At 38.0% G+C, this 27570-nt stretch overlaps 2 protein-coding genes across 2 annotated transcripts; both read left to right on the top strand.

Moving 5' to 3' along the window:
- Positions 1–3746: 3746 nt before the first annotated feature.
- LOC123906011 (chalcone synthase 5-like) lies at positions 3747–5920 on the top strand. Its single transcript, XM_045955837.1, has 2 exons — positions 3747–4013; positions 4700–5920. The coding sequence occupies exons 1-2, from the start codon at positions 3836–3838 to the stop codon at positions 5689–5691; spliced, it is 1170 nt and encodes a 389-aa protein (XP_045811793.1). The 5' UTR covers positions 3747–3835; the 3' UTR covers positions 5692–5920.
- A 7637-nt stretch (positions 5921–13557) lies between these two features.
- On the top strand, positions 13558–14796 carry LOC123904732 (expansin-A23-like). The gene is made up of 2 exons (XM_045954358.1): positions 13558–13699; positions 14072–14796. Exons 1-2 carry the CDS (start codon positions 13558–13560, stop codon positions 14689–14691), a joined length of 762 nt encoding a protein of 253 aa, XP_045810314.1. The 3' UTR covers positions 14692–14796.
- Positions 14797–27570: the final 12774 nt, after the last annotated feature.

The following is a 27570-nucleotide window of genomic DNA, read 5'->3' as shown; positions in this document are numbered from 1 at the left end:
ACATGCACATCATCAAGCCTTGCCACATGGACAATGACTCACATGACACGTCGTGCAACATTAGTGTGACATGCTAGCGTGGCATTGAGTCACTTGCCACATGTGCGCTGACTTTATCATGAGGCCAAAAGTGTTATTTTAAAAATTAAGGAGGCAAAATTACAAGTTTGTTAAAGTTATAGGGGACAAAAAAAAATGTAATTTATCCTTTAATTAATTAGTTTGTAAAATCTCAAGTTGTGTGTATGAAATTCGCAAGGTTGAGAGGGCATAAGGCCCTGCAACCATCTTGGCTATTGGCACTGCAAATCCAGCAAACCGTGTTGAGCAGAGCACATATCTAATTTTTACTTCAAAATCACAAACAGTGAACACAAGACTGAGCAAATCCTTCGTAATTAATATTTAGCAACACTCTTAACATATTTTACTTGTTGTATTAGTTTGTCCAAACCATTCTCTCATCTTTTAATTGTCTTCATAATAATAAATTTTGTGTGTGATTGTATTTATTTATTTTTGACTAAATGTGTGATTGTATTGTGATGCCTGAAATGTAAGGATAATTGAAATATCATGTCATTGCATATGAATATATGATACATTTGTACCACGTACTCTAGCCTTATCAACAAAAATTAAATACATGAAAAAACACAAAGCCTTCATTTTAGACTTAATTAAGTAACTTGGACCTTACAGTTGAGTAAACTCATAAATTTTAATTGAGAAAGTTAGACGAATGAATCTTAACGATATACGTAGTACATCAAATTAATGCATTAACGTAGTACATCAAATGCATTAACACGTTAAGATTAGAACAAAATTAAATGTCATGTGACTTTTTGTCAAATGATCATTATCACGTAATACGTATTGTATGGTCCAAATTTACTTCTCACATTCTCATTAAAACCTCTCCCACTTGATAAATCTCATATAATAACTCTTTTCAATAACTCATCGCCTAAGGTATTGTAGATTTTGAATTTTCAAACACTTAAAATACTTGTGGAGACTTGGTCTAAATACTTAAGCCTTCCCTTCTTTGGGATGATCCACATTTGGCTCAAAACAATTATATAAGTGCGAGTTCGACACCTTTCTAAAAACTGTATATTAAGTTTATCCAAATATTGTTTACATTGCTTTTTATGTTTGTTATTATTAAGACAAATTTTTCGACTAAGTTATTATTAAGACATAGTATAATTTTTATTTTTTTTGACTAAGTTTTTGATGTTTATCCAAATATTGTTTACATTGCTTTTTATGTTTGTTATTATTAAGACAAATTTTTTGACTAAGTTATTATTAAGATGATTATCTCTTAAAAATCTTGTTTCTACATAGTATAATTTTTTTTTTATTAAAAAAACATGACTTTCATAAGCCTATTATATATACCTATATATAAAGATGATATAAAAATTTTGGTGTGGACTTTTCATAATAACAACAATACTCTTGATTTTTTTTAGTAGTGACAAAAAAATTTTATTAACAAATTTACGATAACATAAGGCACATTTTTTTTTCAACAAAAATATTTTATTAACAAAGTCACCATAATATAAGACATGTCTTTTTATTTTACATTAGTTAGACACAGGCATACGCGGAACACGCCTATCTGGCCTGCTAGTTTATGATAAATTTTTTTTAAAATATCAAAACTTTTATAAAAATATTTTACCAAACAAATTTTAACTTAAAAGTGATAATTAAGTTAAAAAATATTAAATACCAAACTTTATTCTTAAATAGCTTTTAAGCTTTAATAAAGTAGGGCCAAACCCAACTAATCTAAGCAAATGACCAACTTATTATAGGTTGAGATGAGACTAAAGAGGTATCTTCACCACACATATTTGAGGCCCCTAAATTTTTTAATCTTCACCACACATATTTACTTTGCATCTTATGAATATAGGGTAAGATTGTTTTAAAAAATTTAAGAAAAAATTATTTTTTTCTTTAAAAAAATTATTTTATCATTGTAATAGTGTTCGTTATAGATTTTTTAGAAAACCATGTTTAACCCCAAAATGAAAAGCTAGTTCTAAAAGCTTTTTTAGAGTCGATTTTTTAAAAAACTGCAAAACCTAACAAAAAATAATAATTTTTATGAGAGTAAACAAATAGAAAGTAGCTTATATTTTTTAAAGAAATCTATAAAAAAGAATTTTTATTTTTTTTAAAAACAAAATCATTTTTTTAAGATTAAACAAACACATCCATAACGAAAATAAAAATAAAAATGGTCTTGCTAAATAATGTCTCGGGACACTCTTTAAGCATTTCATTTAAAGAAATAATTTATTCAAAAATTGAAACATTTCAATTGCCAATGCATTGACTTCATACATTTCCATAAAACTTTTAACAAAAATTTAGTATTATTTAAGATGCTTAAAGAGTATACCCAGAAATATTGTTTAGCTTTTTCCAAATAAAAACGCCTCGACTTCCACATCAATTATCTCAAGTCTTGTAAGAGCATCCACAATGGAGATATTCATTTTTTAGTACTTAACTGGGTCTTACATGTACACATCACTCGTTTATAATTTTTTAATAATAGTAGCTAATAAGTACTCAATCCCTCCAACCCAACATCTCTTAAAAAGTTTTAAATAGGTCCTACCAATAACACATCTCACCAATAACTATACATCTTTATAAATGGGTCTCACAAAAATAAAACAGGTACTAATGTTTATTGTAGAACTAGTACCTATTAGGTATTATACCATTGGTGATGACCTAACTAACCAGCAAAAATTCATTAAGCTGGCACATCAATGATCATTAATGTGGGAAAATAGGGAAAAAGAATTCAAACGCAATTATAATGTGAAACGTGTGATCTAAATGGATGATTAGGATTATTTTAGAATATATATAATTTAAACCGTTCAATATAAAATCAATGATTAAGATTAATTACATCGTTAAAACTGTATATTTTTTCAACCATAGTAAATCTAAGTTCGGAAAATAGAACTCACATTTAGTCAAACAAGTTATATCAAGAGCTATAGTGGTTACAACGAAATGTTGCCATTTTTCATTCACAAACCATGACCCCATAAAAGGAATGCTACACCTCCTTTTCTTCGTAGCCGCCGCCCCCCACCTTAATCTAGTTTTTTTTTCTTCTTCTTGATCTATCAAGGAGGGGTGGTTTTAGGGTCAATTTTTGACCCAAAATCACCCCTCATAATTGTTTTTCCTTTTCTTCTTTATTTAAATAAGTGATCTTCACATTGATCAAATTTTTCTTTTGTGTTTTCTTTTTTGTGATTTCGCCGTCTGAGTGCGGCGTTGTGTTGTTCGTCGTCTTGTGCGACGTTTTTGTTGTCCCGTATTGTGCGGTGTTCATTTGATTTCTATTGAAAAGATCGGCTTCAGTCAATTACAGATTCAACCAATGATTTGGGCTTCAACGCTGCAGATCCGGAGGCATGGATACATCGGTGACTTTAAGTTTATCATATTATTTGTTGTAGGAATTTTGCCGTTGTATGCTATTAGCTCGGATACTGTGAGTTTTGTTCGCAGATTCATCCTTTACGTTTTTAGCAATGTTGATTATGTGGTTGTATTTGATGTAATCTATCAATTTGAATAATGAATATCATTGTCAAAAAAAAAAATCAAGAGCTATTTCCAATTAATATCAAACTATCCCCACTTCTACATGTTCAAACTTGCATTACTATATATACACACATAATCATCTGCTAGCAACATATTATTTAGTATTAGATACATTATTGTTTTAAATATACATTCTTCCTTTAATTAGAAACATATATATACATTTAAGATGGTGAGTGTGTCTGAAATTTGCAAGGCTCAGAGGGCAGAAGGCCCTGCAACTATCCTGGCCATTGGTACTGCAAATCCACCAAATTGTATTGAACAAAGCACATTTTCTGATTTCTACTTTAGAATCACAAATAACGAGCACAAAACCGAACTCAAACAGAAATTCCAACGCATGTGTGAGTATTATTTTTCCCTATACTTTGGGTTTATATTTATTTCCATAAGATACTATTTTAGTTAATATTTAAATATTTTGTTGATTTATGTCGTGAGCATAATTCAGTTGATAGAAAAAAATTGCAATATTTAAGGGACAGATTTAATATCTCTAATAACTATCATCGTACACCAAGTTTTGTAATTTAATTAAAGGACCGAGTTCAAATATTTATTGAAACTAACTAGTTCTTATTTTTAAAAGTAGTCTACAGAAATTCTAAAATTGTTTTACCATAAGCAAAATATTGCGCTCAAATGGTTAATGAATTTTCTAGGATAAATTATTTGGGAGAATCCAAGTTCGAGTCTAATATTGTTTCCTAGGATAAATTTACTAGGATAAACAATTTTAGATATGGATAAATTGGGTTCTCCCAAACAATTTCCTAGGATAAATTTGCATGGATGAACTTTGGTAAAACAATTTAGAGATGGTTAATGAACCCAAGTTCCTAGTAAACAATATTTTCTTCCATGTCTAAAATTGTTTTACCATAAGCAAGATATTGTGCTTAAATGGTTAATGAATTTAAATGTGTAATTTAGAAGTGACTTTGTGATTTTAAATTTCCTTACCATGCATGTTGCGAAAATATTGTTGTACCTAGCTAGCTATAATGTCATTTCTTTGTAAACTACTTAGGTGATAAATCTACGATCAAGAGGAGATATGCATACCTAACAGAAGAGATTGTGAAAGATAATCCTAATTTTTGCGCTTATACGGCACCTTCTTTTGATGCTAGGCAAGAAATTATGGTGGTAGAGATACCTAAACTAGCGAAAGAGGCTGCAGTGAAGGCCATCAAAGAATGGAACCAACCAAAGTCAAAGATTACACATTTAATCTTTTGCACATTTAGTGGCGGAGACATTCCCGGTGCAGATTATCAACTCGCAAAACTTTTAGGACTTCACCCAAATGTGAAAAGGTACATGATGTACCAACAAGGGTGTTTTGGAGGTGGTACGGTGCTTCGTTTAGCCAAAGATTTGGCGGAGAATAACAAAGGTGCTCGTGTGTTAGTTGTTTGTTCTGAAGTCACCGCGATCGCATTTTGTGGTCCTAGTGAGACTCACCTAGAAAATCTTGTTGGACAAGCATTATTTGGGGATGGAGCTGCTGCAGTCATTGTTGGCTCCGACCTATTACCAGAAATAGAGAAACCCCTATTTGAGATAGTTAAGACTGCACAAACATTTGTTCCCGATAGTGAAGAAGCTATTTTTGCTCACCAGCGCGAAGCTGGGCTAAAATTTCATATTGGCAGGAATGTCTCTGAGGTTGTCTCAAAGAATATTGAGAAAGCGCTGATTGCGGCATTCAAACCATTAGGCATTTCTGATTACAACTCAATCTTTTGGATTGCTCACCCGGGTGGACCTGCAATTCTTGATCAAGTCGAGCGAAAGTTAGGCTTGATGCCTGAAAAGATGAGGGCTACTAGAGAAGTGCTTAGTGAATATGGTAACATGTCTAGTGCATCTGTATTGTTTATCTTGGATGTCATGAGGACAAAATCGTCCCAAGATCAACTTAAGACCACAGGTGAAGGACTTGATTGGGGTGTGTTATTTGGCTTTGGACCTGGACTTACAATTGAAACTGTTGTTTTACATAGTGTGGCTATTTGAGATGTTTGATTGTTTTTGTTTTAAGTAATGTATTGTTTTCCATCTTGCCTAAGTTTTCATCTAGGAAGAATAAATGTCTAAAGTTCAATATATGTATTGTCAATGTCAAATGGAATAACTCGGTCAATGGGCCGACAAGTAAAATGTAATATTGATGTCTCTTTCATCGCATAATAATAGAGTTGCGATAAGTGTTTGTATTTGAAATAAGAAAGGTGTTTATGTGTTAGTGAAACTTGATCAATTCTCACCAATTTGTAATGTTCGTGTGGGTGAAGCTCTTGTTATCTTCGGGAAAAAAATGTCAAAAGGAAAATAGTTTTATATCCTTAACTATGTGTGGTCTCTCCCTTTTTTGATAAAAATAATTAGAAGTTATACTAATTTTATGTGATTATTTAAAAAAATTGGGTAATTAACTGAGTAAATTAAAAATCATATAATAATTATAAATAACCCACTCCATGATGCCTTATATATTGTTTTATCAATGTCATTTCATATATAAAAAAGCTCTCTGTAATTTCTAAATCTCTTTCGAATTAATAAGGTTTAGGAATAGTTGCAGCCATGATTGCTTTAAATCATTTGTAGACTCTTTTCTAATCTTAAAAACTGAGTTTCTAATAAAAAGAATCAAAAAAATAAAATAAATTAAATTGTAAATAACATGCAATAATCAATCAATAATATAATATAAAAAGGAATTAATCATCCATAAATAAAGAAAGTGGTCCCCATGAGCTTAGCTCAATTGGTTGGGACATCAGCATTTTATATGCAGGAGCCAGGGTTCGAACCCTGGACACTCCACTTATCCATCTTTAAAGGTGGAATTTCAAGCCACTAGGCTACCTGACCAAAAAAAAAAAAAAAAGAAGAAAGTGAATTGAGAGAGGAACCAAGAAAGTGGAATATTGGCCCTCCAAAGACAAAATTTCATCTTAAATAAAAAAAGTATACAAACAACAATTGAGTATTGAGATGTATATAAATAGAAAGAGAATGGACCCTAAAAAATTTGGTTGCACTTACGTACAAGGCTGACTCTATAGTTGCAGTTATCATAGAATAGATATATTTTTTTCTAAGTTGATTAGCATAGAATAGATCGATATTTGCCTCAATCATGCTCTTTTGCTAATATCATTGCTACATGCAAACGAGATATGCTTGACTTTCCAAACACAAGCTCAGGCTCAATTCGATAAAAAAATAGCGGATAACTGATAATTTAATTTATAATGAATGAGTTTATAGTAGATAATTTATAAGTTAGTGTTAGGAAGCTCTTTTGGGCCTAGATTGATTGGGCTTGGCCCAACATTGTAAGCCTATATAAGGCAACCTTTGCTAATGAATAAACAATGGATCATTGATTACCTAACAAGTGGTATCAGCTAAGCCTTGATCCAAGACCTTCAATTTTTTTCCCGCGCGCGCCAACCGTTTCTTTCAACGGAAACTGCAGTTTTCCGGCGTCTGTTACGGCGGTTTGTTAGGAAGTTACGGTGGTTGTTAACCGGCTTCTTCATCTTTCTTGCTCGCATTCATCATCATTCAGCTCAATTCTTTCGTTCCCTTTGAATCTCGATGGCAGAAAACTCCAATTTTGCTCAACCATCCATCCCTAAGTTCGATGGTTATTATGAACATTGGGCTATGCTCATGGAGAATCTTCTCCGATCAAAGGAATACTGGACAATAATTGAACATGGAGTACTTGCAGCTCCGGTGAATGCGACGGTAGAACAACAACGGCTTGCAGATGCAAGCAAGCTTATGGATTTGAAGGTAAAGAACTATCTTTTCCAATCTATTGATCGAACAATTTTGGAAACCATATTGGAACGTGACACTGCCAAGAACATTTGGGATGCAATGAGACGCAAGTATCAAGGTTCAAACAAGGTGAAACGTGCGCAATTGCAATCCCTAAGACGTGAATTTGAGATTCTTGAGATGGAAGAAACTGAATCAGTCACTGAATTCTTTGCAAGAACTCTCAAGATTGCAAATAACATGACTGCACATGGTGAAAGAATGGAGCAAGTGACAGTTGTTGAAAAGATTCTCAGATCAATGACTGAGAAATTCAACTATGTTGTGTGCTCAATCACTGAATCCAATGATGTAACTACTATGTCCATAGATGAGTTACAAAGCAGTCTCCTTGTTCATGAGAAGCTTATGAAAGGCAAGAAAAGTCATGGTGTCATAGCTGGAGAGGAGCAAGCTCTCAAGGTATCCAATGCTGGTAGAGGAAGAGGTCGTGGCTCTTCATCCAGAGGGAGAGGGAGAGGAAGTCAGAATAAAGAACATGTAGAATGCTTCAAGTGTCACAAATTGGGACACTACAAGAATGAATGCCCTGATTGGGATACAAATGCAAACTATGCTGAGTTTGGTAGCAAAGAAGAAATGTTACTAATGGCTTTCTCTGGTATGGATACTGACTGCAAGCATGTGGCTTGGTATCTTGATAGTGGCTGCAGCAATCATATGGTTGGCAACAAAGATTGGCTGTTTGAATTTGATGAAAGCTTCAGAGAATCAGTGAAGCTTGGGAATGACTCAAAGATGGCTGTAATGGGCAAAGGTAATGTGAAATTGGATATGGAAGGAAAAATAATAGTGATTACTGATGTGTATTATTTGCCTGGCTTAAGCAATAATCTGCTTAGTATAGGGCAATTACAGCAGAAGAGTATCACTATTATCTTTAAAGACAATATGTGTCAATTGTTTCATGATGAGAAGGGATTGATCATTAGCACTGCTATGACTGCAAATAGAATGTACATCATCTATGCACCTGTGATAATTCCAAATTGTCTGCAAATAACAAAAGAGGAAGAAGCTGATCTATGGCACAAAAGATATGCACATCTCAGCCATAGAGGGTTGAAAGTATTGACTGGAAAGAAGATGGTTAGAGGCTTGCCTGAATTGAAAGATAGTGAAGACAAATGTGGTGATTGCTTGTCAGGGAAGCAACACAGAAATAGTATTCCACAGCAGGCAAATTGGAGAGCTTCTGAGAAATTAGAGCTTGTGCATTCAGATATCTGTGGTCCCTTAAACCCTAAGTCCAATGGAGGGAACAGGTATTTTATCACTTTCACTGATGATCTCACTAGAAAAACCTGGACTTACTTTATGCAAGAAAAATCTTCTGCTTTAGAACTGTTTCAAAGGTTTAAATCCCTAGTTGAAAAGGAATCTGGATGCTTGATTAAGTGTCTTAGAACTGATAGGGGTGGTGAATTCACATCTGCTATGTTCAATGATTTCTGTAGTTCTCAGGGTATAAAAAGACAATTGACAGCTGCTTACACTCCACAACAAAATGGAGTTTCAGAAAGGAAAAATAGAACACTATTGAATATGGTGAGAAGTATGTTATCTTGCAGAGAAGTGCCTAAAAGATTCTGGCCAGAAGCAGTCAATTGGGCCACTCATGTCATGAACAGGTGTCCTACTTTTGCTGTAAAAAACATCACACCAGAAGAAGCATGGTGTGGACACAAACCATCAGTGAAGTACTTCAGAATATTTGGGTGTGTGGCTCATGTGCACATTCCAGATGCTCAGAGAAAGAAGCTGGACAAGAAAAGCATCAGATGTATTCATCTTGGTGTTAGTGAAGAGTCCAAGGCCTACAAGCTCTATGATCCAAAAGAAAGGAAGATAATTGTCAGTAGGGATGTGGTGTTTGAAGAAAATAAAAGCTGGAACTGGGATAAAAAGGCTGAAAGTTCAAGGAACATTCAGTATGGAAGTGATAATGATGATGATAATGTTGATATTGCAGCAGGCAATGAAGGTGTTAATCATGATGAGGCTAACATTGACAATGAAAATGTCAATGGAAATCTTGACAGTGACATGGACTTAGAAAATACAAGTGATGAATCACTTTCACCCAGGCAAAGAAGACCTCCAGGATATCTCAGTGATTATGTGACTAGAACAGAAGAACTAGACAACATTGACCAGCTACAAAACCTTGCAATAGCTATGTTCAGCACAAGTGAGGATCCAGAAACATATGAAGATGCAGCAAAATTAAAAGTTTGGAGAGAAGCAATGGAATCAGAAATCAGCTCAATTGAATCAAATGATACTTGGGAGTTGACCACCCTTCCTAAGGGAGCAAAAGCAATAGGTGTTAAGTGGATATTCAAAACCAAGTTTAATGAAAATGGCAAGATAGAGAAGTACAAAGCCAGACTAGTTGCAAAGGGATATTCACAAAAATATGGTATTGACTATGGTGAAGTCTATGCACCTGTTGCTAGATGGGACACTATAAGAACAATTCTTTGCTTAGCTGCTCATGAACAATGGCCTGTGCTGCAACTTGATGTCAAGAGTGCTTTCCTTCATGGTGAGCTAGTGGAGGATGTGTATGTGATGCAGCCACTGGGATATCAGAAAGGAAGGAGTGATGAAGTGTACAAGCTTAAAAAGGCTTTATATGGCTTAAAGCAAGCTCCCAGAGCTTGGTATAGCAAGATAGAATCTCACTTCATAACAGAAAAGTTTGAAAAATGCAGTCATGAAGCTACCTTGTTTGTCAAGCAAGGCAGTAATCAGAAGTTTTTGATAGTTAGCATATATGTGGATGATCTTATCTACACTGGTAATGATGCTTTAATGATGAATGAATTCAAAGCTTCAATGAAAGAGAAATTTGCAATGACAGACCTTGGGAAAATGAAGTATTTCTTAGGAGTTGAAGTAAGTCAGAGTGAACAAGGAATCTTCATTTATCAGCATAAGTATAGTGCTGAGATTCTGAAAAGGTTTGGAATGATGGACTGCAACAAGGTATGTAGCCCAATTGTCACTGGATGCAAGCTAGTGAAGGATGAAAATGGGAAAGCTACTGATGCTACTACATACAAACAGATGATTGGATGCTTGATGTATCTACTAGCCACTAGACCAGACATGACCTTTGCTGTGTGTTTGGCTGCTAGATACATGGAAAGACCAACTGAAATGCATGTTGCAGTGGTGAAAAGAATAATGAGGTACTTGAAAGGAACAATGAAGTTTGGTATTTTGTACAAATGTAAGAACAGCATTGGATTAACTATGCAAGGTTGGAGTGATTCAGATTATGCTGGAGATTATGATGACAGGAAAAGCACCTCAGGTTATGTGTTTACATTAGGGGATAGTGCAATTTGCTGGTCCTCAAAAAAGCAACCTATTGTTACTCTATCAACAACTGAGGCTGAGTATGTTGCTGCAGCCTCATGTGCTTGTCAATGTTTGTGGTTAAGAAATGTTTTGGATCACCTGCACATTGAGCAAGTTGGCAGCATTAATGTCAACTGTGATAATAGTTCCACTATCAAGTTGTCTAAAAATCCCATTATGCATGGAAGGAGCAAACACATTGATGTGAGATTCCACTTTCTGAGGGATCTAAGCAGAGATGGTGTGATTGAATTGAAGTTTTGCAGGTCACAAGAGCAGCTGGCAGATATCATGACCAAGCCCCTCAAGCTTGATAGCTTTTGCAAATTAAGGGAGGGAATTGGCATGTGTGAATTTTTCAAAATTGAGTTAAGGATTGGTGTGGCCTGCATGTGTTAGTTGTGTGAGTTTGCTTGGCTTGCAGCTGGATTATAGCTGCAATTGCTTGTTTCTGATGGAATTGCTAGTTTGCTTGACTGTGTTGGCTGGCAGCAGGGTTCGTGTGCTTGGCTTATTACTGCACTGCTTGTGCTCATAGGCGCGCCTGCAACCTATGCCTGCAACTTGTGTCAAGCCTACAAGCTGTTGACTGCAACCTTGTTACTTAGTTCTTTGCAATGTATTTTTTTTGTGTTCAGTTTTATTGTAATGTTTGAATTTTGTCTTAGAAGGTTTAAGTTGATCAAGTTTGTAATGATCAAGCTTAAGGGAGGGTATGTTAGGAAGCTCTTTTGGGCCTAGATTGATTGGGCTTGGCCCAACATTGTAAGCCTATATAAGGCAACCTTTGCTAATGAATAAACAATGGATCATTGATTACCTAACAGTTAGTTGTTAGTTTACAGCTGATAAATTAACTGATTGAATTTATAGTGCATGATAAAATTAGTGGTTGAACTAACTTTTTTTTTTGAACAAGCAAAAAGCGGTTGAACTAACTTATAAGTATGAAATAACATAAAAAAGATATGTTTAATTAATATTTATTTGTTTTTCAAGTATATAAGATGAAAGGGGTAAAATTGGAAGAAAAAATGATAAGCTACTTAAAATAGCATTTGTAAATTGACCTCTAAGATTGTTTCAAATATTGCAAATTGGCTCATATTTTCAAATTGATACTTTAAATTTTTGAAAATTACAAATTGATCTCTATTTTTTATTTTTATTTTACTCGAAACTTTTCATATAAGGATCCACATTCCAACCGGTAAAAAATAAAATATTAAAGTGGGTATTGAAAAAAGAATGTTGTCACAAATCGTTAATTGGTTCAGTCTGATTGACGCTGAATTTGATATGGAGGATCACGATTCGATCCTCCATAACTACAATCAGGAGGCGATTAAAACTGACTTCCAAACCAAATATTTATGGGGTCCAGTTGGCCGGATAACTGTGAAAAAATAAAAATGTTGTCGGCACTTCTTATATACGATATTCTCAAAATTGATGTAAAGTTTTCTTGATGATAAACGTTGCTGGCAGTATATGGTGGAGTGATTATTCCGTAATTTGTGTTTACTTGTTCAACATGGCTCAACTATATTTAGGTCAGACGAATGATAAATGAATTGAAAATGGTAATTATGATAGTAATGGTTATTTTTCAAGTATTTCTTTGGAATTATTATCTGGAAAACATTAATGATTTTATTTTACATGCTTTATTGGTTAACTGGAATAGTTTTATTTTTCCTTTCAAGGTTTAAAACATTAATGATTTATGACGGTGGCATCTTTTTCTTAATGGGAAAGGAATACTGCAGATTTGATTAATGACATTTTTTTAATTTTATGACATTTTTTTACACAATTTAATTTTATGACTATTTTTTATTGGTTTGCACAATTCATATTTGACCATTTTCTTACGATATTCCATATTTGACCATTGTCTATATTTATAATGCATGCACTAAATATGATTTATCATTTTATTTGTTTCAAGTTTCCATATTTCGCGGAAATAATTTTTAGTCAGATTTTTCATTTATCATATAGTTGACTCTTGATTATTGGGATTTCTTTTCCTCGAGAACCAGCAAGTTAATTTCTAAACTCTCAAGGAGGAGTCTAAAAAATATGCAAATTAAAAGAGTTCAAGGTTAAACCGAAGTTCGCTAACCAATCAACATATTTATCTGCTTCTTGTTAGGTATAGTTAATCTGAACTTGCCAATCCAACTTGTGAATTTGAATTCATCCTTAAGAACGTAATAGTATGGTTAAATTTTTTAAAAGAAAACTTTATAACTAAATCACTCATCGTAATTTTACTCTATTTAATGAATTAGTCTTCCTATACATTTTCACACCAAACAAGTTTTACGTTTGAATTCCTAAATTGTTTATCTAGTCAATTATTTATTGGACTATAAAAAAAATGCCAACACCTTTATATCCTTTTTTTGTTTACTTAATTGGATAAAAAAAAAGCACTGTATCAAATAAGGTAGTATCAAACCAAATAAGGTACGTTATGTACCCAAAAGAAAAAGGTACGTTGTTTTATGTGATATATTAATTGAATTTCAAATTATCTTTTATTTCCTAATTTTCTAATTAATGTACATTACAGCCTATTAATATGCCACACCCTTTATAACCTGTGATTTCAGCCATTTTCCTGTACTTTTCCTTTATAACCAAAGTATGGCTAAGTCTTATTCTTTGGTTCCTTTGGCCCTTTTCACAATCTTCTTTGTACATGCCCTAGCTCGCACTCCCCTTGACTCAAGGTGGTACGATGCCCATGCAACCTTTTACGGTGATATGCAAGGCGCTGAAACCATGCGTAAGTATCAAATTAAACTCCCCTTTTTTTGTCTTTAAAGAAATTGATCATCATCAAGTTCTAATTTTTACTTTTTACAATTGATCATAATATGAGTCATCTGATCTTCATTAAATAGTCAAGATCATTTGTCTATGTGTGTGATTATTTTTTTTGGATTGATTTGTATTTTAATACAATTGAATTTGTGACCATTAGTCAATTTTGTTCATAAATTTGGTGAAAATATAATATGAATCATTTAATTTAATTTTGTAAAATAGTCAATATCGCTTGAGTGTGTTATTACATTTTTCATCCAAAATCACATATATGTACATGTTACACGTTGATTAAATCCTAAGAAAAGTTACATTTAATTATTTAATGTAGAGGGAGCTTGTGGTTATGGTGATCTCTTTCAACAAGGGTATGGACTTGAAACCGCGGCACTAAGCACTGCATTATTTAACGAAGGCTATAGTTGTGGTGCATGTTTTGAGATCAAATGTGTCAATGACCCCCGATGGTGTGTAAAAAATGTGAACTCAATCACCGTTACTGCAACAAATTTTTGTCCTCCCAATTATAACAAACCTGATGGCAATTGGTGTAATCCTCCACTTAAACACTTTGACTTGAGCATGAAAATGTTTACAACTATTGCCATCTACCAAGCAGGTATCGTCCCTGTTCAATATCGACGTGTTCCTTGCGTCAAAAGTGGTGGTGTTAGGTTTGAACTTAGAGGAAACCCTTATTTCTTAATGGTTTTGGTATACAATGTGGCCAATGCTGGTGATGTTTTACGTGTTTTTATCAAAGGATCTAATACAGATTGGGCTCAAATGACACGTAATTGGGGACAAATTTGGCATACAGGAATAAATTTGGTTGGACAAGATTTATCTTTCTGGGTTACTACAAGTGATAAAAAAGCTTTAGAGTTTGTTTCTGTTATTCCTTCCAATTGGCAATTTGGACAAACTTATCAAGCTTCCAGAAATTTTTAGATCAGTTGAATTTAGGTTACAATTAAAAAAATCATTATGTATTTCTTTTGTTACGAATGGAAAAAGTTTTATGTAATTTAAATTCTAGTATTTTTGGCACCAGTTAAAAGCCTATCTTATTCTTATTAATTATATTAAATTATTATTTTCCTTTAATAATTCTAGCATTATAATAGTATTTGGTAATATACGATTCAACATTAACTTATGAAACTTATAAAAAAAAAAATTTCTTAAGAAAAAACATTAACTCCTAATATAATATTTATTGCTACGACCCAAAAAAAATAATATGTATTGCTTGTGTCAAAAAAAATAAAAATTTATTTCTATGTAACCGTGAAAGTAGAGTTACCAATTTAATTTAATGGCCATGTAACCGTAAAAAAAAATATAATTACCCATTTATGGCCTAAAAAAACAAAGAATTACCAATTTAATTTAATACAGTAGTAATGTAACCGTAAAATTATAGAGTAATGGCCATGTAACTCGGAAGAGTTAAATGGTTTGAAGGAATAGGATTCACCCCAGTTAATTTTTTCTCAGTTCCTAAATTTACACATAAAATTTGTCTTTTAATTATTTTTTCAGAAATTATGCATTCTCTTTTCTGGTAAAAAAAAAATCACTCATTACTCACAGATGGAGTGAATGTAGGGATTATCAACAGTAATTACTCGCAAATACAGTAAATAATTAACTAGTCTTCTACTAGTATATATCTATCTCTTATAATTGAACAATAAATAAAAATAGATAAATGGTGCAATGCTTAAAAATTGAGTAAAGAAAATATATATATTCTTGATCTTGACATGCTATAAACCTTTTAAAACCAATCACACACACAGATATATAATTAAATTTGGTCTCACAAAATATTTAGGGAGGGAAAATACTACTAAACTCATTCCATCACAAATATATTCAACGGCAAATCATCTAAGAGCATGAATTCGTAATTAAATTTGGTTTCACAAATTTCACTTTAGAACAACTTTTCCGTCGGTATTTGAGAGGAAAGTATCTATTATTATATTATTTGGGAGGCATTTTTCAAAGAACATTTCATGCCTAGAATCATTTTGCTCTCACATTGTTTTAGCATTGAATATCATTATTTCACTTACTAATTTTTTAAGGAAAAAAAAACTGAAATATAGTTGGTCAATATCATTATTTTCGCAATTATGTTTTGAAAAATAACCCACACATATATTTGAAAATTGTTGATCAAATATGATTATTGCCTTAAATTCACATGATACTCCATTAAAAAAATTTAAATCATTGAGTAATTTTTGAACTTGGAAAAAAGAAAAGGTTCTTGTTAACATGTGCCCTTAGGGTACATGTTACCAAAATAGAAATTCAACATTTAATGATATAAGAAATTTAATGCTTCAAAAGTCAAAATGCACAAATTATTATTTAATAATTTCTATTTTTGCTTCATTAACATGTGCCTTAAGGGCAAGTTAACATTCTCCAAAAGTAATGAAATTGTTAAGATATGATTTGGTCAATATCATTACTTTTTAGACTTAAATATCAATGGTGAAGATCTTAAAATTCTGTGTTTGGTCGAGATTCAGATGTTGCTATCCTCAAATGCAACTTTATATACTTAATATTATAGCTAGCGCTGAATCGATGAATTAGCTATATATAAAGTCCGTGCATATAAGGAATTCACGTGATTTTTCAAGAATTAACATAATAATTTATTATTGAGATTTTTTTTTTGGTTACATATTATTGAGAAAATATATTTGTTCTTTTCACGTGATTTTTTTTCCTAAGGCATGTATTTAAAAATTATTGAGAATATCAAGTAAGAAAATAGAATTTAATTTATATGCACCGTCGGTGTAAAGTTATTTTGCACATGCGTCCAATAATATACCGACACATCATGTATGGTAATTAAAAACACATGATGTGTCACATTCATTAAATGATGTGGCAACGCGTCATTGGATGTATGTGTAAAAAAAAATTACACCGACGGTGCACAACAATTAAACTCAAGAAAATAACACATATAGAGTTGATTTATAAATAATAAAAAAATATGAACAAAAAAATATTTTTTCTCTTAATAAAATATGAATAAGTGACATAGACTGATTAAGTAACCGTGTTAAAACAGTAATCCGATCATGTGGTTTCAATGGTGGCGGTTTCTCACCTATGTTAGGAAGAGGTTGGAACGACCATCTTCTTGAAGCCTCTTCTCTACCTTTAGGGAGAATAGAATTAGAGACAAGGGTTGGTTGAGTGACTTTTGGTTTAGAAAAATTTTACATACCTGCACATTTTTTTCTAAAGTGTTTTGGTTTAGAAAAATTTCCATATTTGCACACTTTTCAGGTAACAAAAAAAAATTTAGAAAAATTGTATACACTTTTTTCAAAGTGTTTCGGTAATAAAAAAAATTAGAAAAATTTCATATATCTGAAGACTTTTTTTCAAAGTGTTCCGATAACAAAAAAAATTTTACATACCAGAACACTTTTTTCCAAAATGTTATGGTAATCAAATTTTTTTCTTCAGGGTTTCAGGATTTTAGTTTATATGGGCAAATTCCTCCATTCAAAATTAATATTGGGATAAATGGACAATTGTTAGGGTAGAATTTTTTTTTTCCTAATACTAGTTTTCACTAATTTCTGAGGAAGCCCGTTCCGTCCTAAATTCCTCTCAATTTGTTATATATGGACATTAATAATTAGTGAGGATCAAACTGCTTTCATAATTATTATTTTTTTAACAAATTTTATTCCATCGATCTCTAATTCAAAAAAAAAAAGTGTACTTCTAAATTTTTTTTTGACATAAGTGTACTTCTAAATTATACTACGTACTATAATTCATTCAAAAACATATATAGTTTTTGGCTTAAATATGCAAAAGGTCCCTGTACTTATGAGTCATTTGAGTTTTAGTCCCTGCATTTTAAAATCATTTCATTTTGCCACTGCACTTTCATTTTACTTTAAAAATGGTCCCTGAACTCATTTTTTGTTGAAGTGACACATTTTTTTATGATATGTCAATTTTATTTTACTTTTAAAAAATTACTTATTTAAAGGTATTTTGATCGATTCACTGCAAAATTAAATGAGTCATCAACTCTAAAGTCCAGTCAACAATGACAGATCAGCAAAAATGTGTTATTTCAACAAAAAAATAATGTCTGAGGACCATTTTTAAAGTAAAATGAAAGTGCAGTGGCAAAATGAAATGTTTTTAAAATGCAGGGACTAAAACTCAAATGACTCGTAAGTGCAGGGACTTTTTGCATATTTAACCCATATTTTTTTATATAATGGTGGGTCTAGGTTCGAAAGAGGCGGCGATCGGGGTGGCGAGAGGGGCAGAGACAGAAGGAGGGGCGAAAGACGAGAGCCTCGTGGCCCTCCAAGCACATTTGCCACCTACACCCCCCTCGTCAAATCACGGGGAGAGATATTCGCTGAAATTCACATCTCTGAGTTCGACAGAGCAAATGTGAAGCAACCAAAGCCAACCCCCCTGAAACCCGGCCAAGACAAAAATAGGTATTGCAGATACCACAAGAGTTATGGTCACAGGACCGACGACTGCATCCAACTGAAGGATGCTATTGAAATCGTGATCAGAAGCGGACAACTAAGACAGTTCGTGAAAAGAAACAATGATCCTCGACCAGAAACCGCGGAGACTCGCGCGGTCGAGGAGGTACCTCCACAGCCAGCCGGGCAGAAAAACGCCAAGCAAATAGCTATGAGCATATCCCGGCCAGAAGATTTTGTTATCCCCAGCGGTTTTGGGGACACCTATACTGGTCCTACGCTTAGCACGTGGGAGTATTTCACAGACTCATTCGTCATATCCGGCGGTCATATGGACAAGCACACCGTCGGATCAATAAAAAGAAAATTCGAGGATCTCATTAACACGTCCTCGAATATGAACGCAACGCTGGACAAGGCGAAGGGGCGATCAATGCCTTTAGCCTTCTATCGAGAAGAGCTGCCCGGTGGGACAGCCAATTTCCAAATTCCCCTCCTCGTCCGGGCAGACATGGCCAACATGGACGTTCGTCGGGTCCTCATCGATCCGGGGAGCTCCTGCGACATTATGTACGCCAGTTTGTTCAGGACCTTACAGCTGGACGAGACACACCTCACCCCGTACTTGGGCTCAGATCTCACAGGATTCAACGGGGCAACCACTAGGCCTTGGGGCTATGTCGACCTCATAGTCACTTTTGGCTCCGAGGAAACTGCCAAGTCGATCAGGGTCAAATTCTTGGTCGTGGACTGCCCCTGCCTCTACCAATGCATCATCGGCAGGACGGCCATAGCAGACCTGATCGCTGTCCCCTCCACTGCCCACCTGAAGATGAAGTATTACACTCATAAGGGGCAGGTTGCTACTCTACACGGGGACATTGAAGCCGCGAGGAGGTGCTTCGACGCAGCATCCAAAGGCAACAATTTCATTGGCAAAGCTCCTGAACCAAAGAAGCCAAAGCCTTCCTCGGAAACACCACCAAAGCCATCCCCGGAAGCACCACCAAGTCTGCCCGGTCCAAGTGTGAGCTCTGTTGATCTTGACAGCCGCACCTCCAAGAAAGAACATAAGGAGGAGAAAAAGCTGAGGAAGGAAGAGAAGGAGGACGACGAGGCGAGCAAAGAGCATTATCGCCCCATTCCAGATGGAGACTTTGAGATAGTCCAGTTTGGCGAGGATCCAGAAAAAGGAGTCAAGATTGGGACAGGGCTCCCCGAATTGGCGAGGAAGCAGCTGAAAGCCTGCCTTAGAGAAAATGCTGATTTATTCGCATGGCACGCTGCCGACATGCCCGGGCTGGATCCAAACATCGCTTGTCATCAACTTACTGTCGACCCACTTGCTAGTGCCGTAGTGCAACGTAGGCGTAGGCAGTCTCCCGAAAAAGCGGAGGCTGCTGAAAAAGCCGTAAAAGACCTCCTAGAGGCAAATTTTATTTCTGAAGCCAGATACACTACCTGGTTGTCTAACGTTGTACTTGTGAAAAAATCTAATGGAAAATGGCGCATGTGTGTTGACTATACCGATCTCAATAGGGCTTGCCCTAAAGATTCCTATCCTTTACCTTGCATTGATAAACTAGTCGATAATTCTTCTGGCTTTAAATTATTGTCTTTTATGGATGCATATTCAGGATACAACCAAATCCCAATGGTTGTGGCCGACAGGGGAAAAACAGCTTTCATGACCGAGTCGGGCAACTATTACTACAACGTAATGCCCTTCGGTCTAAAAAACGCTGGTGCTACATACCAGCGGATGATGAACAAAGTATTCCGGGGAGAAATAGGCGACATGCTCGAAGTCTACATGGACGACATGATCGTAAAATCCCATGAGGAAATCGACCATACCGCCCACTTACGTAAGGTCTTCGAGCAGGCCAGAAAACACAACATGCGATTCAACCCAGAAAAGTGCACCTTCGGGGTACGAGCAGGAAAGTTCCTCGGATTCTACCTAACAGAACGAGGAATCGAAGCCAACCCCGACAAATGTCGTGCCTTTACGGAGCTCCCAACTCCGAGCAACAAAAAATCCATACAAACCCTGAACGGAATGCTGACCTCATTGTCTCGCTTCGTAGCAAAATCTGCTCAACACGCATTACCGCTTTTCAAATTACTAAGGAAAGAAGCTGTGTTCGAATGGACGGACGAGTGCGAGCAGGCCCTCCAACATCTTAAGAAGGCCCTGTCCGAACCCCCAGTCCTCTCGCGCCCGGATGTCGAGAAAGTGTTATACATCTACCTCTCCGTCGCATCTGAGGCCGTCAGCGCAGCCCTTGTCCGTGAAACAACGCAAGGACAAAAACCAGTGTACTTTACAAGCAAGGCTCTCCAGGGGCCCGAACTCAGATATACACAAATCGAGAAGGTGGCCCTTGCCTTGATCAACGCAGCAAGAAGACTACGCCACTACTTCCTAGCACACACAATCGTAGTCCGAACCGACCAACCAATCAAGTCATTGCTTGGTCGGCCAGATATGGCGGGCAGGATGCTCAAATGGTCCCTCGAGCTTTCCGAATTCGACATTCATTATGAAAGCAGAAAAGCGCTAAAATCACAAGTCCTAGCAGACTTTGTGGCCGAAATGACGAGTCCAGCCTCCACGACAAGCGAGGCAGACAAATGGACAATATTCGTCGACGGAGCATCGAGCGCCACGGGAGCAGGAGCAGGAATTATCCTGGAAAACGAGAACGAGATCATCATCGAGGTATCCCTAGCACTATCCTTCCCGACATCGAACAACCAAGCAGAATACGAAGCCTTCCTAGCAGGACTACGGTTGGCCGAGGACATGGAGGCAAAAGAAATTAAAATCTTCACAGATTCACAACTTGTTGCCTCACAAGTATTAGGAGAGTATCAAGTCAAAAATGATAACCTCTCCGAATATTTAGCATTAGTGAAGGAAAAAATCACTAAGTTCCAATCCGTGGAAGTGCAACACGTTCCACGCGAGCACAACAAACGGGCAGACATCCTGTCCAAACTGGCGAGCACAAAAAAGAAAGGCGGAAACAAACCCGTCATTCAAGAAATACTCCCTCGACCAAGCATCGAGAAAACGACCAACGTGCTCGACATAAATGTCATTGGCGACAAAAATTGCTGGATGACCCCCGTTTACAACTTCCTCGCGAACGGAACCCTCCCCGACGATCAGAAAGAAGCAGCCGTAATTAGAAGTCGAGCATGCGCATACGTCATCCTTGACGGAAAGTTATACAGACGAGGGTTCTCAATCCCGCTCTTAAAATGTGTCGACGAGGAAACAGTCGACTACATCCTGCGTGAGGTACACGAGGGGATCAACGCCCAGCACCTGGGAGGAAGATCGCTGGCCAGAAAAGCTCTCCGAGCAGGATATTACTGGCCCACCATGCAGCAAGACGCTAAGGACCATGTGAAAAAGTGCGACAAATGTCAACGACATGGGGACATGCACCTAGCTCCTCCCCACGAACTCAAATCTTTGTCGTTACCATGGCCCTTCGCTTGGTGGGGCATGGATATACTTGGCCCTTTCACAAAGGGACTCCACCAAAATAAATTTCTAATAGTCGCTGTGGACTACTTCACCAAGTGGGTAGAGGCAGAACCCCTCTCCGACATAACGTCGTTCAGGATACTCCGTTTCTTCAAACGCGACGTACTCTGCCGATTTAGGATACCACAAGCCGTCGTCACGGACAACGGGACTCAATTCACGGACAAAGGATTCCAAGACTTCCTCGCTGCCCTGGGGACCAAGCAACATTTCACTTCCGTGGAGCATCCCCAAACAAACGGGCAAGCCGAGGCCGCCAACAGAGTAATCCTGCGCGGCCTACGACGAAGATTGGACCAGAATAAAAAGAAATGGGTCGAGGAGCTCGAAAGCGTCCTTTGGGCCTATCGCACAACACCACACTCCACGACCGGGGAGACTCCATTCCGAATGGTATACGGAACAGAAGCAGTCATCCCCGTGGAAGTGGGCGAGCCATCTCGCCGAACAGAGCAACCGCTCGAAGAAGAAATGAACGACGAAGCTCTCCGTGAAGAGCTGGATCTCGTCGAAGAGATCCGCACGGGGGCATCCCTTCGGGAAGCCACCCTTAAGCAAAAAATAGCTGCCCGACATGACGTTAAAGTCATCAAAAGAGAATTTGAAGTGGGCAGCCTCGTCTTAAGACGAAATGCTAAGGATTCCCAGGATGGTAAATTGGCGGCCAACTGGGAAGGACCATATCGCGTCATTGACAAAACAGAAAATGACGCGTATTATCTCGAGGATCTTCGAGGGAAGAAACTTCCTCGACCTTGGAACGCCCAAAAATTAAAACAATATTATAGCTAAGTTATTGCCAAAGTAAAAAAAAAAAAAACACTTCTAAAAGGCTGCTCGGATCCTTTAGCAACGAGCCCGACACCTCGACAACGGAAAGCACGCGGGCACACGTGCTCGATCCAAACAATTGAAAAGGAGATACTCTGGCTCAGGAAGGGCAGAGCGCCTCCCCGACAAGGATGACCTTTGAGACAAGCTCCTCGTCTTCGTGCCAAGGCTTAACGCCCAGCTCGCGATGGGAAGTTCAAGCCGCGGGGGCGGGCACAACAACGTGTCGGCGTCCGTATTAGCCTCAGAAACAACTCTAGGCGCTTAGGCAGTTCCCTAAACTGTCTAAGTTAAATCCGAGGACGACCTCCTCGATGACACGCGCTCGAAAGAAAAAACTTGCAAATAAAGAAAAAGTTTTGTCAAGCAGGCATACAACAGTGTCGAGCAAATACTCAAACACCAAAACCAAAAATTTTGTTAAGTTAAAAACGAGCAAGCATAAAGACATGCGTATATCACGAATAGGCATAACTTAGCAAAACGAAAACGGTAATTTAAACATACAAACGAGGAGCATAAAATAGACGAGCAGGATTAACAAAACGGACACTGTCATAAAATATCGGGTATAAAAACCCACTTGTCCAAATATTACAAAACCAGGCACGCAGGCCCCCAAATATTGTTCAAAATAAGACAAAGAAAATTACAAGTTAATGGCGCGCAGGCCCAAATACAAGAGTCGAGGAGGATCAGGTGCTCTCATCGTGACCCTCTGGGTTATCATCTGGTGCCTTCTCCTCCCCGACGGCTTCCTCCTCAGCTTCCTCCTCCTCCTCGTCATCATCATCATCACCACCCTCATCATACTTCTCCTCCTCAAGGGCCATTTGCTTATATTCTTCAGGAATAACAATCTGCCCGTTCTCAACCCGTTTGAGCTTATGAATGCCATCAGTAATCAAGCCATGCTCGGCATTCACAACCTTGAGTTGGGCGATCGCATTCTTCCACCCATGCACCATGCTCGCCAACATCAAGCCCCCTTGCCTTTTGATTTCCTTCACCAGGTCTCCTCGAGTTGCAAACTTGAGAGTCTCCTCATTCTCATCCTCAAGAGGGGCACACTTGGCTTGCAACATAGCCAGTTCTTCCAACAGCTTACTCCTCTGCTCGGCACTGCTGACTTTCAGGTCCTCGAGCACCTTATTCGTCTTCTCCAGCTGCTCAGCGGTAAGTCGGGCCTCCTCCATATTCTTGAAATAATTTTCCTGCTTGCTCCTAAGGTCGAGCAGATCATTTTCCAGCAAAGCAATCTCAGCCTCCAGCTTCCTGTTTTTAGCGGCCAGCTTCTCAGCCTCGTGATTAGGCCCCCCCTCGTTCAAAACCAAGGCTGTCTCCGCCAGCCGGATGACAGCAGCAATGTCTTGGGTGAGCTGATTTTGTCGAGCAGCTGCGGAAACTCCCAGAACATAGTCCCTCTCCGAGACGGGCACCTGAGGAGGGTTGTTATTAAAAAAATCCTTGTTGCTCAAACAAGCAGGGAGAACAAATCCCCCATCACCCTCAGATAAGTCGACATTAATGGTCTTCATCGGCTCATCCCTCTGCCTCTTTACCCGGCCAGACCCAGTCCCCGCTGAGCTCCCCACCGGTGAAGACTGGCTAACGCTCCCCGAAGCAGCTTGTTCAGCAATCAAAACATTAGGCTTGGATTTCCTCGCCTTTTTCTTTGATTTCTCTCCCTTATGCTCAGCAGCTATTCTCATTAGCTCGGAAGCAAGATCAGCCATTCTACCTGCAAAGTCAGAAACGTGGTCAGAAATACGGGGAGAAATTCAAAACATCAAAAATGCTGAATATAGACAAGTAAAAAACGGGCAGGAATTAAAATAGATACCCAACAAAGTGTCCTCAGCAGAGACAGTCTTGCACGACAATAATAACTTGGTATTAACATAACGAGGTTCGATCCTCGGTCTACCGTGCTTATCTAAAGCAACCTCCCCTAAACTAGTTACAACTTTACACGGCTTAAAGCCATCCACGTAGGCCTTAAGCTTCTCAAAGCCTGCCATTTCCGCCGAGTTCAGGTCCTCGACAGTCGTCAAATACTCGTCGGTTCGCAGTACAAAATGTTCCGACGACCACGACAGTGGGAATCGAAGAACCCACTCCATTACTTGCTCCCCTTCCTCGTCCAACTGAGGAGACCCATCCTCGAGGAACACGGGCCTTTCCATGTGCAGAGAGTCCAAATCAAACTCCGTCACCGGCTTCACCACGTAGTACCTCTCCTTGAAACCCCGAGCAGACTCGACAAACATCTTAAAAATTTTGCTCGACTGGTGCTTCAAGGAAATCCAACCCTGTCAGTCCCCGACTTTCTGTCGTTGGATTTGGAAGATGTAGAAAAATAGGGCAACAGTAGCCTCCACCTCCAGATACCGACAAAGGATCTGATATGCCCGGATGAACGCTAACGAATTCGGGTGAAGCTGGGAAGGAGCCACTCTTAGCCGACCAAAAATCCCAGCTTCGAGATTGTTGAAGGGCAGCCGCAATCCCAACTCTTTAAATGCCATCTCGTACATAGTAAATCTACCTCCTGTGTACGACGAGCAAACCCGCTCCCCTTCGGCAGGTGCATGAACCTCCCAGTTTTCCGAACCAGCCTCCTCAACGACAGTAAAGAGGCGCGGATCTTGGGCGGTAATCATTGAAGCAATTCCCCGAGGCTCGGGCGCAACCCATGCCAGCTCTGGATCGGTAATGGTGTCGACCAGCTTGTGTTTCGATGTTGCTTGGCTCCCCGTCACTTCCTCTACGTCGGACATTTCGAACACCTGAAAAGCAGCGAAAATAAAGTGAATTCGACAATTATCAAATCCACCCTTTCACCGCAATTCAAGTGAAAGGGCGTGAAATAGGGCGAGGACGCTGTCCCCGACCAAAAGCCCTTATCAAAATGGCAAACAAAGACAAAACAGAGGAAGCGAGGAGAAACCCTAAAAACGGGAAGAAGTTCCCCGACACAAGCTAACAACATGGCTCGACGCTCAGAAGTAAATTTAGTTTTGCATAAAATCTCAAAGTTAAAAACGGGGAGAAGCTCCCCGACACAGAGTTTTCTACAAACTCATTTATCTACACATTTCTCAAGGAAGTAACGGGGAGACGCTCCCCGACATAGAGTTTGTTCAAACTCATTTTTCATTCAAATTCTTAAGTCAAAAACGGGGAGAAGGTCCCCGACACAAGGTTTAACTAACCTATTTTGTTGCTACGATTAACGGGGAGAAATAGCGATCCAATTCTCTCCAACAATGTAATAGTCGTAACGGGGAGAAGAAACAACACTTTCCTCCCCGACACAAAACTCATCAGATTCCTAGAAACTGATGAACATTCATCAACGTTCTTCGCTATTTCTCCAGAAATTCAACAACCTTCATACATATCCATCATTTTCCAGAAAAATTGCTCAAGGTGTTCTTCGCAGAACCCAGAGTTTCAAGCCTAAAAGCGCTAGAACACATATAAATGGCGTTTGAAAGTGAAACTACTACCACCAAACACCAAATCTCACTAGAAGTAGTGGCCAAAACCACCAACACACAATCGAAGAAGGGTCACTAAAAACCCAAAATTACAAACACACGATGGAAAGGACATTCAAAGATAACGTTCAAAACTCAAAAGGCTAAAAACACACCCGAATCTAACACAAACAAAAAATGGGTATAAAATGGAAGCATAAATCTACACAACAACGAAGGTAAAAACAAAGAGAATTTACCTTTGTCAAGAAGAAAATGGAAAGCCCTTTGGAACTTGGGTGTGAAACTCTGGGAGCTAAATCAAACAACAACAGCAGCAAAAGGGCGCAGAGAATGCAGAGAGTGAAAAATTTGCAATTAACCTTCTTCCCTTCTATTTATAAGCCACAGGCTCCTGCATCCTGCATCATGAAGCAGCGCACCTGATGGCACCAGGGCCATTGATCAAATCTAACGATCATAATTAAAAGCCATCAAATGGCTAAGATTCAATCTCGCGGAAAACGAAAAGGCGTGATCAATCCTGCGGCCCAGAAGCTTCCTCGTAAAGCGAAGCAATAAAGAGCCGTTTCCCTAGGCAATTATTGCGTCTCTTCATAGCACACACACATGGCTTGAAAAGACGAAACGCTTGTCTTTTCAGGTCACTTCAAACTGACGACGCGTTCCACGAGGAACTCATCGTTATCCCCAACGCAAATGTCTCCTCGACTCCGCGAGCAGGCGAAAATCACGGGGAATTAAGGCAAACAACATAAACGAACATGCCCGCAAAAACAGGCAGCATCAACTTGACGCAGTATACGCAATATCTCCTCGACATCAAGTCGAGGAAGTAAAAAGCCAATGACTTTCAAAGGCAAAATCTCTTCCCCGTAATTTCCTCCACGAACATCGTGGCACGCGCTGCGAGCTAAGGAAATCTTCCTCCCTGGAAAACTCTCCTCGTCATGCCACAGAGGAATTTACGAGCAGCATATATACTCTCCTCGCGCAAACGAGCAACAATCATAAACAGTGAACTATAAACTCCTCCTAGGATTGACGGGGGAAAATGCCTCCTCGACATACGGGCCTGGACCTTAAGTCATTACTCCTATGCCTAGGAGCAACGACTTGGGGGGCTCCTGTTCTGGACTGGGCCAAGAGCTGGCCCAATCCCTTCTGCCCGACATTTGGGGCACAACCCAATAAGGGGAGACTTCCCCGACACGTCAGCCAATGACGTGCCCTGCTCGACATAATGGGTAAGCAGCACGTTAAACACGTGCTCATCTATCCATGCATGTTGATCCATTCCACCTTAGCTTGACAGCTAAGCAGCACGTTTAGCACGTGCTCCTTTATCCAAGCACACCTGACATCGAGCCTATCCCTTACCCGCGAATAGCGGAACGGCTCCAACCAAGATAGAGGCAAATAA

This window comes from Trifolium pratense, linkage group LG2 (assembly GCF_020283565.1).
Source record: "Trifolium pratense cultivar HEN17-A07 linkage group LG2, ARS_RC_1.1, whole genome shotgun sequence".
Lineage (NCBI taxonomy): Eukaryota > Viridiplantae > Streptophyta > Magnoliopsida > Fabales > Fabaceae > Trifolium > Trifolium pratense.
Note: the sequence above shows the minus strand (reverse complement) of the source record. Positions and strands in the feature narration are given on the sequence as shown.

Bases quoted from the DNA above. Each gene is read 5' to 3' on its own strand.
- LOC123906011 (XM_045955837.1), top strand. From the start codon at position 3,836: ATGGTGAGTGTGTCTGAAATTTGCAAGGCTCAGAGGGCAGAAGGCCCT. The intron at 4,014-4,699 runs GTGAGTATTATT...TAAACTACTTAG, and splicing joins ACAGAAATTCCAACGCATGT to GTGATAAATCTACGATCAAG.
- LOC123904732 (XM_045954358.1), top strand. From the start codon at position 13,558: ATGGCTAAGTCTTATTCTTTGGTTCCTTTGGCCCTTTTCACAATCTTC. The intron at 13,700-14,071 runs GTAAGTATCAAA...TATTTAATGTAG, and splicing joins GCAAGGCGCTGAAACCATGC to AGGGAGCTTGTGGTTATGGT.